This window comes from Nothobranchius furzeri, chromosome 17, assembly GCF_043380555.1.
Source record: "Nothobranchius furzeri strain GRZ-AD chromosome 17, NfurGRZ-RIMD1, whole genome shotgun sequence".
NCBI lineage: Eukaryota > Metazoa > Chordata > Actinopteri > Cyprinodontiformes > Nothobranchiidae > Nothobranchius > Nothobranchius furzeri.
The window spans coordinates 46,249,983-46,262,839 of record NC_091757.1 but is presented as its reverse complement, the minus strand read 5'-3'; the positions used below and the strand labels follow the sequence as shown (position 1 = coordinate 46,262,839).

The window sequence follows — 12,857 nt, the reverse complement described above, 5'->3', positions numbered from 1 at the left end:
AAATTCAATAATTATATTTGAGCAGAAGATGACAGCAGGATTTACTTACTGATTTTGCTCCTTTTAAATAAATCATCTGTCAACTTGACATGATTTAAAATCATTTCGGAGGCGGACTAGAATAAGGCAATCTTCTTGTTGAAAGCATAATAACGCAATATAACGTTCCTTAAAAGGTGAAAATCTGGAACAGTGTCTGCAGATTTTGTATTTAAGAAAATTTTCAAATAGAATGAGGTGAAAATAAATACATAGTTTTTTAAAAATAATAATAATAATTATTATTATTATTTTAATCTCTGTAGCCTAGTATGCACCAGTAGATGGCGGAATAAATTCGTTTAGTTTGCACCGAACAGCGTTCTCCCTACAGGGCTGCAGCAGCCTGTCTGTATGCCTTGATGGTCTGCCTGCGTATGTCTGTGTGTTGTTTTGTGTGCATGTGGAAACAGAGAAACGGGTGCTGCTGAGGTCCTTTTTCACCAAACATCCTCGACCCGTTTTGAGTGAGAGCGCGTGTGTTAATGTGGCTAACTTTAATCGCCATAGTTTGCACTCATGAAATCTAGATATTTATTTTTATTCATCAGAAGGCGACCGTTCTGCTGCTGAGCCAAATCTAACACTCCTCTGGCTTTGTTCTGTCAAACCCAGACGTTCTTCTTGTTTCATGTCATCCAGTTAGTTACTTTTAATTTTTTAGTTGAGAGAAGATGTCCACAGACTTTCAGAAGACAAATGCCAAGGCCATCCCGTCCACCAGGACAGTGGCCGTCAACGAAGCGGACCACATGCCACACGACTACTCCACTACTCCCGGGGGGACCCTTTTTAGCACCACACCGGGCGGTACGTTGTGTGTTTTTAACTCCACATTAACGTTTGTGTGCTTGGTCAAAAGGTCAGTGGCACGAGACCTGAATCCATTTAACAGCAGCGTTGTTGCGTGTGTTCATGCTAACTCCATGAGGTCGGCTTGGCTGCTGTCATCTGATAGCTAGCTATACTGAAGCTAACCGCTAACGCTAACTAGCGATCATTGAAAAAACAGAATAGTGAAAAACTAAAAAGTGGCTTTGAGGCATATGACCAATGTCGTTTTGTAAATGTAATTTTGCAACACAATAACTAATTTTCAATTAAGTGAAAATCGTTTTTAGGGTTTTACTTTGACTTCTGTACATCTTGTCACTGGGATCTGAGTCACGTGATCAAATCGGTGCTCTTGAGTTTATTGGCGGTGACCTAACCAGTTTAAAAGCCCATTACGACCACCTACTGGACTGGAATTTGGGATCAGATGCAGCAAAAGAAAAAAATCCAGTGGTGGGCCTAGAAAAACATGTACGGGGTGGCAGAAGGGGGCAAAATTTTGAGGATGGTAAAATGGAGCATAAATTACTATACTCTTTGGGCACACAAAAGCTTTTGAACTAAACTATCCATTAAAAATGTGTCTGTGAATTCCTATGCACTGAGCTGTACCAAGGTCAGCATAGATGCACTATATGGAAAGAAATAATAATAACAATAATGGATTGGATTTATACAGTGCTTTTCTTGGAACTCAAAGCGCATTCCATTAAAGTCCCATTAGTCATCATCACACGCTGGTGAAATGACATCTCCGTATTTGACCCATCCTCATGGGGAACGGTGAGCTGTAGCAGTGGCTGCACTCGGGAACTATTTGGTGGTTAAAGATGAGTGTCTAGCAGGGAGGCATTGGGTCCCATTTTTAACTCATTCACTGCCAATAGTCGTCATTGGAATTTTTTTACTGTGTGGGCATTGGAACGAGTCCCCGCGCCGAGAAGCAAACGTCTCAGCTCTGAAGCTGATCTTCATCCGCATACGTCACAGGTCACATGACCAGGAAGCAGAAAATCCATGTGTTAGGAGATCGGTTTGGGTTGTTCCTTTAAAAAAAAAAACATGAGGCGCGAACCGGAAAAGCGTCTGCCGATCACAATTCGACAACGAATTATGAAAGAATGGATAACGCTTGAAACACGCGGATTCTTCCTGATCTAAGAGGTGAGTCTCCTCTTTGTTTTGGTTGTTTTGGCGTCGACATCATCCTAGCGCGCAACGTTCTGTGACTCTTAAAAAACAGTAAAAATGGCGAGAAATGCTGGCAGTGAAGGTCTTCAGCGATCAGGAAATGGCTGGCAGTGAATGAGTTAAAGTCTTTGGGATAACCCGATGAACCACGATCTCCCAGTTCCAGTGCGGACACTCTTACCACTAGGCCACTCAGAAGGTTATATTGTTCACACTCTCACGTTCACACTGCCGGGGATGGTAAGCTACGATGTAGCCACAGCCACTCTGGAGTGGGCTGGCATTTTGTGCCACCACCAACACAATGTTTCACTGCAACAAGGTACTAAACTTTAGTTTTATTATTCACTCAAACACATTTCTTTCCCTGTTAATTCATCAGTATTTACATAACCATATATGTTTTTTTTATTTCAGGTCATTATTTTATCAGCTTGTGTCATGATCGGTGTAATCGGACATGCTACTTTCACATTCATAATGTCTGATTTGCCACAACTATTTCATGAATTATTGCTGCCTTCTTCTGAGGTGGCAAAACTTTCCTTTAGGGAGGCAGTTGCCACCCCAGTAGATCAGCCCCTGAATAAATCCAACAAAACTAGATTTTTTTTTAAATCTGACAGATTGTTTATTTTAAGAGTTTAATGAGGTCAGAGCTGTTACTGCTTTGCCAAAGAGGCTTCATTGTTTAACTGACATTGTGATTAAAACTAGGGATGCACCGATACCTCTTTTTTCCAAACCGATACGATACCGATACTTGGATCTGGGTACTTGCCGCTGCCGATTACTGATACCGATACTTCCACCACACAAAAAAATGCAATGATATGGAATACAGATTTTATTTTCTTCTCTGCTTTCAACAGGAAAAGACTGTGAGGTAAATAAAAAGTAAAATATATGAATGGAAATCATCACAAAACTAAAATATTAGGTGAACAGAAATGACAAGTTACAGTGAAGCCATTTTCAAGCAACTGCATTGGTATCGGTTCCTGGTATCGGTTAACTTTCACTGATACCGATACTGGTATCGGTACCGATGCCAGTATCGGTATCGGTGCATCCCTAATTAAAACAGACCTGTTATTTATTTATTTCAGATTTACGTTAATAACACAGACATAAGTAACACATATTCCGTGGTTTCTGGTTGATTACAGTGACCGGGTTTCTCACCTGGGTGTTTTCTGTAATCTTTGTAGATCTCATCTCGTTTGGGCATTTATTTAAATGTCATCCAGCGTTACTCAGGTTTCAGTGTTGTTTTCATGTTGTGATGGTCTTCCTGTGTTTTGTTTTTAACTCAAAAAGGTACCAGGATCATCTATGACCGTAAGTTCCTGCTGGAGTGTCGCAGCTCTCCATTGGCCAGGACTCCTCCTCGAGGTCTTCCCACCATTCCAGGGGTGACTAGCCCTCCCACCAAAGAGCCCAATGCAAAGGCTGTCAATGGAGAACTACTGAACAACAACTCCATTGTTGCACCTGAAACAAGCAATGCTGGTATGTTTATACCTGAGACAGACACCATCCAGTGGCTGAAGCATACAATTATTGGAAAACTGAAATTCTTGCCTTGTTTTCCTGAGTTGTTTCTGTTTGGTATCTTCCAGGTGACGATGCTCAGTTTGAAATGGACATCTAGGTGGAGCTGATATGTTGGAGAGAGGCTCAGGAGAGCCCTCTAAAGCCCCATCATCATTTCTGTATGAGACAAACGCTTCCTGAAATCATCAAATCCCACCAATTTTTTATTTATTTTTTTATTCCATTTTTGTTTGACCAAGAACAAAGCAGATTATTTTTTAATTATTTTTGAGGCTTTTCAACAAAGTGTGCCTTCCTGTGGTGGCTTCCAGTTTAAAAGCTTCACAGAGAAGAACCAAACACCACCAATGCCTCATCCGTCAGAGACGTGACAAACTGAAGTAGAAGATGTAATTCTCCCAAATTAGGACCAATCCAGAAGGGTTTGTTACTTGATTAGCTTTAATTTCCTGCCACATCTCTTCAGATAACTGCCTTCAGTCATGCTCCTGAGGAGACGCATACGTAAAGTGTTACACAAAGAATGTTGAGCAGTTTTTTTATGGTTTGAAACAATTTTCACACGGTTTGTAGGGTGACGAACATTAAATCAAACATGATTTCAACCCATTGTGTTTCCTCTTTTGTTGAGCCTTTTTAATGATGTTGAGTGGTTTTATTCACTGTTTTGATGTTTAAGTGCTTGATGGGCCTGCATACACTTCGTGGTGATAAATCTTTGACGACCTGCTTGGCGGGCGGGCTGCTGCACCTCCTGTTTCAGAGGAATTCCTCCATCAGCCCTTCAGTGGCTGATAACCTGCCTGTGGGCTGTATAAAGAGGGGTCAATATACAACTTGTTTTACAGCTGGAAACTCTTGATTTCCACTAAAGTCAAAGCCTTTTGATTCTTGCGCAGAACCTGATCAGGCATTCACTTTTAAACAAATCATCGCAATAGCTTAAAAACTTGGATTAGGCACATTTATTTGAAAATATAGAAATGTTTAAAGCAAATAATCAGTTAAAGGAATTTAAATGTTTCTAAATGGCATAGCAAGGCAGCTGCATTTGTATAGCCAACTTCATACATAGAGGCAATTCATTTGGTGAGAAAAGAGCATTTAAAAATGTGAAAGCACAATTAAAATACACTAACTTAGATCATATTTAAACAGAAAAAAAGTTAATGGGTTAGCAGTTACAGTGCAGAAGGTGCAGCGTAAGACACATTCATTCAAAGGCAGATGAATACATGAAAGTTTTCAAATTTGATTTAAATGTTACTAGAGTTGGGGCGCATTTGAGGTCATGAGGAAGCTGATTCCATCTGTGTGCAGCATAGTAGCTAAAAGCAGCTTCGCCCTGTTTGGTCCTGACCTCAGCTGGCTGCTTCCTAAGGATCTCAGAGTCCTGCTGGGCATTTATAACGGAAGGAGATTCTACATGTATTTCAGCCCCATTGAATGATAGGGTTAGGGTTATAATTACAAATCTAGTAGAAGCACTTTGAAATCGATTCTTTAGTTCAACCAGTGTAGAGATTCAAGAACAGGAGTGATGTGCTCGGTTTTCTTGGTTCTTAAGACTCTAGCAGCAGCAGCATTCTGAATGTGCTGCAGTTGCTTCAAAGCTTTTTAAATCTGATGGTTTTTCTAAGTTTGTCCTGATTTATGACATATCCAGGCCCTTTTTTTTGGGGGGGGGGGGGGGGGGTGTCTACAGCTTTAAACTCTTAAAAAATTAATGTCTTGAACATATGAAGAGTAAGTTTTAGATTTTTTTCAAATTACTGCTTAAAAAATGCATCTATTGAATAAAAACTAAGCTTGTGTAGTAGAGCCAGTTATATTAGTGTGACGTGGTGCATTCAGGATCAGTAGGGTGCGTGAGAATTGTCACGAGTGTTAGAGGAGGTGACAAGCTGATCCTTGTGTACATTTGTGGCTTTAAAGTGAATGTCTCATTTTTACAGACTGGTTTCATTTTTAGGAGAAAAAAAGTCTCCAAAGTGAGATTTCTATCTGGTTTTGTGTATTACAGTTTCAGTTCGTTTTATTCTTCCTCCACAGAAGCTTCACCCTCCCGGTTCTGAGTCTCTGCATCCCCCATCACTCTTGTTTGTTTGTGTCACTTCTGCTTCCTGACACTAAACCGGGACTGCTGCCTTTTTCTACTCCATTGACCCAGTGATGTTTTGTTGTTTTAACCCTGTTGATCTCAATCAACAAAAGAAGGCAAAGAGGGTAGCTAATGACACAGTGATGGAGTGTGTGTGTGTTACAGTTAGCCCGAGATGTGGATTGGAGGGGTGACAACATCTAACACCAGACTGTTAGATGGTCTGACATGAACCAACGAGGGCAGGATTTTATTATTCCAAACATCATGATGAGAAAAGGCGGCTATCTAAAGTTCTGATTTTATTTTGAAAATCTTGCTAAAATCTGTTGTTTCCCGCATTCAAAGCTGCTCATGAGCTATTATATTAAAAAACGCACATCAGTTATGTGAAAATAAGATTTATTACATTTTTTGATATATACAAAATATACACTATAACACATAAACAACCTAAATATCTAACATTCACATAATGGCAATGTTAAAAATGCTATCACACTAGATAAGTGTTTGAATTCATTCAGTCAGGGAATTTTTAGTTTATTTACTATTGTTTTTTGGAAGACAGATTACATGTTTTGTTTAATAACTCAGATGTGTTTTAATGGCAGCCACACTCTTCCACAATCATCTCCTCGTGATGCCGCAGCATCAGATCATCGTTTTCGTGGTACAACATGGAGAGCGGGCTGAGGCGCGTCGGCACACAGGAAGGACAGGATCCTCTCTCTGGGTGGTGGAGCTGAAACAGGCTCTGAAAATGACATGAATGATTCACGTGAGCAGAACAAACACGGGTGGATTGTGGAGCTCTTATGGAGATAGAGTGATGATGTCATCTCACCTGCATGTACGCATGGTTGGTGGGGTTAAAGGACACATCCAGAGGTGTGGGACACTCTCCCTCACAGCGATAGGCGTTGAAGCGCTTGGGGTGCACAATCCATTCATCCCAGCCAATGTGGTCAAAGTCCACCCACATGTCCACCCTCCGACACAGAGGCCTTTGGGACCTGTCTGCTGAAGCTGGTGCCACAGTAGGTGCCGCTCCATCAACAACTCTGATCCCCTCTATCCTGTTCCTCTTGCGGCGACGGCTTTGGTTATCACCTCTGGCTGTGTTTTTTGTCACGTACTTGGAGTTTTTTACAGTGTAAATTAGACTGTATGCGGCGCGGCCTTCTAGGAGTTGGTCCTGTTTGGAGAAGATGACCATCATGACCTGGTTTGTGGTTGGATGCTTGACTTTTCTTTGCCTTGTTACCAAGTGCAAAGATAACTCGTCACTCTTGTTGCCTTCATCCCCAGATCCGCTTTCCTCTTCTGTCTCTGGTTCTCCTGAGGCCTCTTGGGTTAAAACCACACCTGCCCGGTCAAGCCAGTGTTTCAGAAGAGCAGTCACATTAAACATCTTCCAGGAAGACTTTGTGCTGCTTGGTGTTGCTCTAAAACTTCCCAGAAAAACAGCCGCCTCCTGGCACGATGCGCTGCCTGGGCCACAGCTCTGCTTCTGCGAGTGATAGAAATCGACCGTGGCACGCTTGGAGGCAGAGAAAGCTGGAAGTCTGATCTGAAGCTCCGCCAGCAGGACAAGTTCACTTGTGGAGATGGAGGACATGTCGAAGGTGACTGTCCATCTGTCGCCCACTTGGTGGCAACCTGTAAACCAGACAAAGGGGGGGAGAAATCAAACGTCTGGGGAAAACCAGAGTGCTGGACAAATGTCACAACACATGAGTGAGAGGGTGGACAGGACAGGATGTGTATTGGACCCCCCTGTGCAGGGCTGTCTGAGAGTCAATATACAAGCGGCCCACATAAAACAGAGCAAGCCTTTAAAGGTCAATAAGCATTTTGACACTTTGCAGTTTGTAAAGCAGATGAAGCAGAAAGAGATGCAGGAAGACTGAAAACTAAATATGTTAAAAAATGAATAAATATAACAAGACAGGTGTGTTTGTGAGCAGCTTTAAAAGTGTTGCCTCACCTTTGGCCATCAGACTCAGAACAGAATCAGAAGTGTACACAGATGGGTCCTCACTCTGCGTTGTGATGGTGCTGAACCCTGGAGAGGAGCTAAAATCAGCTGTCCTGAAGGATCGGTACAGCTGCATCATGTACAGAGGGTATCTGCCGTGATGACCGGTCGACAGGTTTCCGCGTACCAAATCGTTCTCAAGGTGTGAGCGATATCTGTGGGTCCACACTGAGGAGACGGCGCCAAAACAGCAGACGAGTGTGCAGAAAACCATCAGAACTCTGGCTTCCATTTTAGCTGAAACACGCAGATCTGCTACCTTCCTTCCTCCAGCTACTCTCAGGCTGAAATGTGTCCAGGTGGAGCTTCAGCCAGACCTTTTATAGAGGACAGCTGCCCTTTGATGACCCCTGACCACATCAGGCACCTTAACAGCCCCTGTGATCATCAGAGGGATGAAAAGGGGGAACTTTTAGCCAAGGTCATTGAAACTAACAGGCTTGAATCCTCTTATAGTGCAAAAGAATGTATTTGAAATCAGCATCATTTTACTTCAGAGAACAATAGGAATGCTTTTAATCAATAAAAATTCTGAAACTCATCTGAATTATTTAAATGTTTTATTCATTCAAGTTGTAATAAACCCACACATAGAAACTATAAAACAGTTCACAGTAACTATTTAGCTTATTGTATAAAACCACAAGACGCATCCGTGCTAATGTTTCAGATGTGAAAAAATTATTAAAATATGTCTTTCTGCATGTTTTTTCCTCATAAATTACAAGCACAGTCTATAAGTTGCACAGTAGTAACAGAATGATAAGAACTTGGTGTGCATCTTACACAGTGTGGTCCTAAAGACAGCGTAGCATTAAGGTGCTGTTCCGTCACTTGAAGAGCTCCTTAAGTGTTAAAACTTCAGTTAACCCGTTCAACTGGTTTCCTCACAAAGCATCAAGGAAGTTCTTCACCTGTGTGTGTGAAAAGATGCTTCAGCGGATCAGAAACACTGAACTCGTCAAACATAATAAACATAAAACAGACGATCAAACAAACTAACGCCCCCAAGTGGTCAACTCTGGTACTGCAGCTTAACTAGAACCATTTACCTTTGTGATAAACTGCTCCTGGACTTCTGGGTCACTCTGAAACTCCACTCCGGCATCGAGTAGTAAAACTGGTACTTTTTTCAATTTGTCAAAATGTATCCTGAGGCGACAGACAGTATTAGACAGTGTAGAGTTTAAACAACCCAGGGATGTGCTCTGGTCCTTACTCTGTGCTTTTCTCCACCAGCCACCTCTCATGCTGAACATGCAGCTTGTCCAGGTAGTCCAGCTTCACTTCGTTTTCCTCATGCCTTCCTCGACGCCTCAGGCGCTCCATGCATTTCTGAGAGGTGCACAAACATGTTTGTGAGTCCATTAGATGTTCTTCAAGTCAAACAAAATCTTATGTTCATACCTGAGGAGACGATCTGAGGTAAATGATGCCTTGTAGCTCCACTCTGTGTCCAAACTGCTCCACCAGAAAGGAGTGCCAGTCCTGGTAGATGGCCCACTCCGTCGCATTGATGCAACCCAGCTCAAACATATTAAGAGCAAAGATGTATCTGCCAGAACAAAAAGTTAAGTTCTAGACTTTAGTTTAAGTTTTAGAAGTTTAGAATCCTGACTCACCTGTCACTGTAGATTGAGCGCTCATACACCTGGACAGGTGCTGCCTCTGAGCCGAGCAGGTGAGCTGAAGGAAGCTGCAGTTGAGTTCTCAGCCGGCTCATACAAGAATATGTTTGAAACGTGTAGGACCAGCGCTGAGGGTCCTGGTACATCATCTGCAGCAGGTTACTGACTGTTGTCTGAGGAGGTGAATCTGTGCTCTGAGAGGAGAGCAGACAGGTGTTATACCAAAAATGTCCAGTCCAAGAAAGAGGGTGTTTCTTTCAGATTGTCAGGTTTTTTATGGATTTGCTTTTTTTTAAATTATGAATTTCATAAACTCTTATTTTTTAACACTGCTCCCACCTTGGAGGCGTTATTCTCAACATTCTGCCACTTGCTGACTGGTTCTGCCACCACTTCCCAGTCTGAACAACTAGACTGTAAGAGTCTAGCAAAGGTCGACTTTCCAACAGCTGTAATGTAAAAGCAAGTAACTCAGCCGATCATCACCAACACAGGTAAATCATCACAAACGTCTGCTCTTACCAATGTTTCCTTCAATAGAAACCCTCTTCACTCTAGTTGAGCCCGACATGAACCTCAAGCAGGAAGCTGGAATCTCTGTTCTGTCTGTCAGCAGAGAAGTCTTCCCACTAAGACGGAAGCTGTTAATCTTTCCGCATGTGAGTAAAAACCTGACCTGAGTTAAAGATATTTGTTCGTTTGGTATTTTAGAAACTGTAATATAGTTTGTGAGTCCATTAGATGTTCTTCAAGTCAAACAAAATCTTATGTTCATACCTGAGGAAACAAAGCGACTCGACGAAGAGCAGACATTGCGACAAGCTTTACCTCCTTTTACAACACAATTATTGCCACCTTTACCTTCATAAATTTGTGCTCTTCGCTGGCTTACTTAGACATAACCACGAGCTGAACACACGTAAGCTAGCGCACCTGATGTAACATGGGCGTTCAAGGAAAATAAGTAGATTGATAATTGATTTATATCAATAAAATCTGATATTTATCGTTTAAATTTATTTGATCGTGCTAACAAAAACTGCGGCACACCATTTTGTTGATAAATACACTCAAGAGAACTACTAATTCGCCGCGTGCCGATTCAACTAGTAAATATCTGCGTAATTTCCGGGTCACGTTGTGGACTTTCACAATAAAAGTACCTAATGTAAATGGGCTTTACCGAGATAAGCCAGTTCTGCGTACATTAGGTCACCGGTGATCGCCGCGCAGTGCATGCCGGTTAGATTTGTGTCCGACTTAACGCCGACTTGCGCTGACGTCATGCATACGCAGGCAACGATAACCTCGTTAGATCAAGGCGGCCGCAGATTTTGCCCAAGAGCATCTGGCTGCAGCCGCTGCTTTCCACCGGCTCCAAAACCTAGGGGATGACGGGAAACGCCTGGCTCTCACCTGATCTGAGACCTGATTGGTTCACATTTTGGTCCAAACATCCGGTGGTAGAATGCAAAATGTTATTTATTTATTTATTCATTTATTTTTTATTGTACAAATTAACAAATGCAGCACATATCTTACAAATCAACAAGATATGAATAAGTATAGGTGGTTAAGAACAAAGCAGCCTTCGAACAAAGAACAACAGAAAAGAACAGGTCAGAAATAACATAAAGCAGCATACAAGTACATTAAATGACCTTCCATGTAAACAGAAAAAAAAGAAAAACAAAGAAAACAAAGCAAAAACAAAAGTACGCACATACAGTCTAGCTACATCATTTGAAAAGCAGCATCAAAAATTCAAGTGTGAGCTTTATTTAATTTACACTTATCTAATGAAGCCTTCAATAGAAGGACTTCGTTTTTAAAACCAGCAAAAATCGGAGTAATTTTTAAGAAGCGACATTTATGAATGAAAAATTTTGCTACTATAAATAAGTTGTTAATCCCACATTCTATTTTCTTATTTTCTGTTTGTAGGCCAAATCTAATTACTTGAAAGGTTAGAGAAGGGCAGTCAGTATTTTTAGAGGTTAACCAGTACTGAAAATCATCCCAAAAAGATCTGGAACTGTCACATGAATAAAAAAAGGTGCTCTGTAGTCTCATTATCAGTGTTGCAAAAAGTGCATGTGTTCGTATCTATATTGAATTTCTTGTGAAGATAGTCCTTGGTCACATGCATTCTGTAAATCATGTAACGCTGATGATGACAACTATATAGGCCATAAAGAGAAATGTGTTTTGTGTCATTTGTCACGTTTCCTATAAGCACACTAAAGCTACAGCTGATAACCTTTACTTATTATTACAGTCATGTCTCCACCGTGTCGATGGTCTTCACATGCATTATATTATTATTTTTTTAACAAACTTTATTAGTGAAATTGGGTATCTTACATAGCAACGAAGTAAAGCACAACAATACAAGCAAACAAACAAAGGGGACAGAGTGATAAAACAGTGTTCAAAGGATAAGAATACAGAGCACAATCAGATATTACAAGGAACAGAGAGGGGGGAAATGTGTTACCAGTTGTACAAGTCGTATTCTTCAAGTAATTTCCAAGTTTTTATAGCTTTTAAATTACCTGAGTTTTTAATAGAATCTGCATATTTTTTAATTTCACAGACGAAGACAGGTAAAAAGGATTGACATGGGTATATTTACACTTATGAATATAATATTTAGCTAAAATAAAAATTAGGTTCAGTATGTAGATTCTATTACTGTCTTTGTCTTCAAAAAATCAAAAAATAACTTGTTTCAAACAGAAGGAGACATCAGGAAGAACCTTTTGCTGCAGAAGATCTAAGACATCAGACCAGAATTTTGAAGTATTTGTACAGGTCCAGAATAGGTGAGTAATTGATTGTTACAGAAAGAACAGCAGGTGTCAATGTCCTTTTTAAATCTTTGGGAAATAAAATGTTTAACAGGGTAACAGTTATGTAATATTTTAAAAGAAACCTCTCTAATTTTATTAGTTAAAATATATCTGTGGGGTAAAAGCCAAGTTTTATTCCATGGAATATTATTTACAGTAGAGTTCCAAAACGAAATAATATAGGGAGAGGAGATGGAAAGCTGTTGAAAAAGCCCTCTGATAGATTTATTGCACGATTTATTTGGAGAAAAGCAAATTTTACCAACGAATGTTTGAGAGAGGTCAGTACAAGTCACCAAATCATCCAAAAAAGAGGATCCTGCTAGCAGCATTTTGATACCAGAAGGTATTGCATTCATCACAATCGTGAACTCCCTAGGAGAAACCACTACAGGATACTTTTCTGTACATTCAGAGAAAGTGTAACATTGACCATTAGGTTTTAATAACTGGTTAACAGGAATAACATTATTATCAAACCAATTTTCAATAAACAGACTTTTTTTTGTGTGAGTGATAGACATGTTGTTCCAAATAAAACAAGTGTGTGGTGAGAAATTGTGCTTAAAAATGAGGGACCATGCCAACAACATCTGCTTGTGAAAGTTTGAGAG

General features: G+C 40.7%; 3 protein-coding genes across 4 annotated transcripts; 1 reads left to right on the top strand and 2 right to left on the bottom strand.

Moving 5' to 3' along the window:
• The first annotated feature begins 391 nt into the window (after window positions 1–391).
• LOC107394233 (eukaryotic translation initiation factor 4E-binding protein 1) lies at window positions 392–4,226 on the top strand. The gene is made up of 3 exons (XM_015973092.3): window positions 392–849; window positions 3,385–3,576; window positions 3,687–4,226. The coding sequence occupies exons 1-3, from the start codon at window positions 714–716 to the stop codon at window positions 3,716–3,718; spliced, it is 360 nt and encodes a 119-aa protein (XP_015828578.1). The 5' UTR covers window positions 392–713; the 3' UTR covers window positions 3,719–4,226.
• Window positions 4,227–6,149: 1,923 nt separating this feature from the next.
• spaw (southpaw) lies at window positions 6,150–7,995 on the bottom strand. The gene is made up of 3 exons (XM_015973065.3): window positions 7,713–7,995; window positions 6,570–7,384; window positions 6,150–6,479 (listed from the first exon to the last, which is right to left on the bottom strand). The coding sequence occupies exons 1-3, from the start codon at window positions 7,993–7,995 to the stop codon at window positions 6,327–6,329; spliced, it is 1,251 nt and encodes a 416-aa protein (XP_015828551.1). The 3' UTR covers window positions 6,150–6,326.
• Window positions 7,996–8,008: 13 nt separating this feature from the next.
• Window positions 8,009–10,590, bottom strand: dguok (deoxyguanosine kinase). 2 transcript variants are annotated; one of them, XR_011517103.1, is made up of 9 exons: window positions 10,169–10,590; window positions 9,914–10,067; window positions 9,731–9,840; window positions 9,386–9,585; window positions 9,171–9,318; window positions 8,983–9,098; window positions 8,816–8,915; window positions 8,550–8,677; window positions 8,009–8,141 (listed from the first exon to the last, which is right to left on the bottom strand). XR_011517103.1 is itself a non-coding variant. In XM_054731758.2 (8 exons), the coding sequence occupies exons 1-8, from the start codon at window positions 10,202–10,204 to the stop codon at window positions 8,651–8,653; spliced, it is 891 nt and encodes a 296-aa protein (XP_054587733.2). In that variant the 5' UTR covers window positions 10,205–10,589; the 3' UTR covers window positions 8,307–8,650. The 2 variants fall into 2 exon arrangements, 1 of the variants encoding a protein (XP_054587733.2); XM_054731758.2 differs by lacking the exon at window positions 8,009–8,141 and having other exon boundaries at window positions 8,307–8,677; window positions 10,169–10,589.
• Window positions 10,591–12,857: the final 2,267 nt, after the last annotated feature.

What these genes read in the sequence shown, in the direction of transcription:
- dguok (XM_054731758.2), bottom strand. Translation starts at nt 10,204, where the DNA reads ATGTCTGCTCTTCGTCGAGTCGCTTTGTTTCCTCAG. An exon ending in ACCTCAGATCGTCTCCTCAG is followed by an intron (nt 9,099 to 9,170) that starts GTATGAACATAA and finishes TGCACCTCTCAG; the next exon opens with AAATGCATGGAGCGCCTGAG. An exon ending in AGGAGCAGTTTATCACAAAG is followed by an intron (nt 8,678 to 8,815) that starts GTAAATGGTTCT and finishes TCACACACACAG; the next exon opens with GTGAAGAACTTCCTTGATGC.
- LOC107394233 (XM_015973092.3), top strand. Translation starts at nt 714, where the DNA reads ATGTCCACAGACTTTCAGAAGACAAATGCCAAGGCCATCCCGTCCACC. An exon ending in TTTTAGCACCACACCGGGCG is followed by an intron (nt 850 to 3,384) that starts GTACGTTGTGTG and finishes TAACTCAAAAAG; the next exon opens with GTACCAGGATCATCTATGAC. An exon ending in ACCTGAAACAAGCAATGCTG is followed by an intron (nt 3,577 to 3,686) that starts GTATGTTTATAC and finishes GGTATCTTCCAG; the next exon opens with GTGACGATGCTCAGTTTGAA.
- spaw (XM_015973065.3), bottom strand. Translation starts at nt 7,995, where the DNA reads ATGGAAGCCAGAGTTCTGATGGTTTTCTGCACACTCGTCTGCTGTTTT. An exon ending in TCTGAGTCTGATGGCCAAAG is followed by an intron (nt 7,385 to 7,712) that starts GTGAGGCAACAC and finishes TCTGGTTTACAG; the next exon opens with GTTGCCACCAAGTGGGCGAC. An exon ending in CCAACCATGCGTACATGCAG is followed by an intron (nt 6,480 to 6,569) that starts GTGAGATGACAT and finishes TGTCATTTTCAG; the next exon opens with AGCCTGTTTCAGCTCCACCA.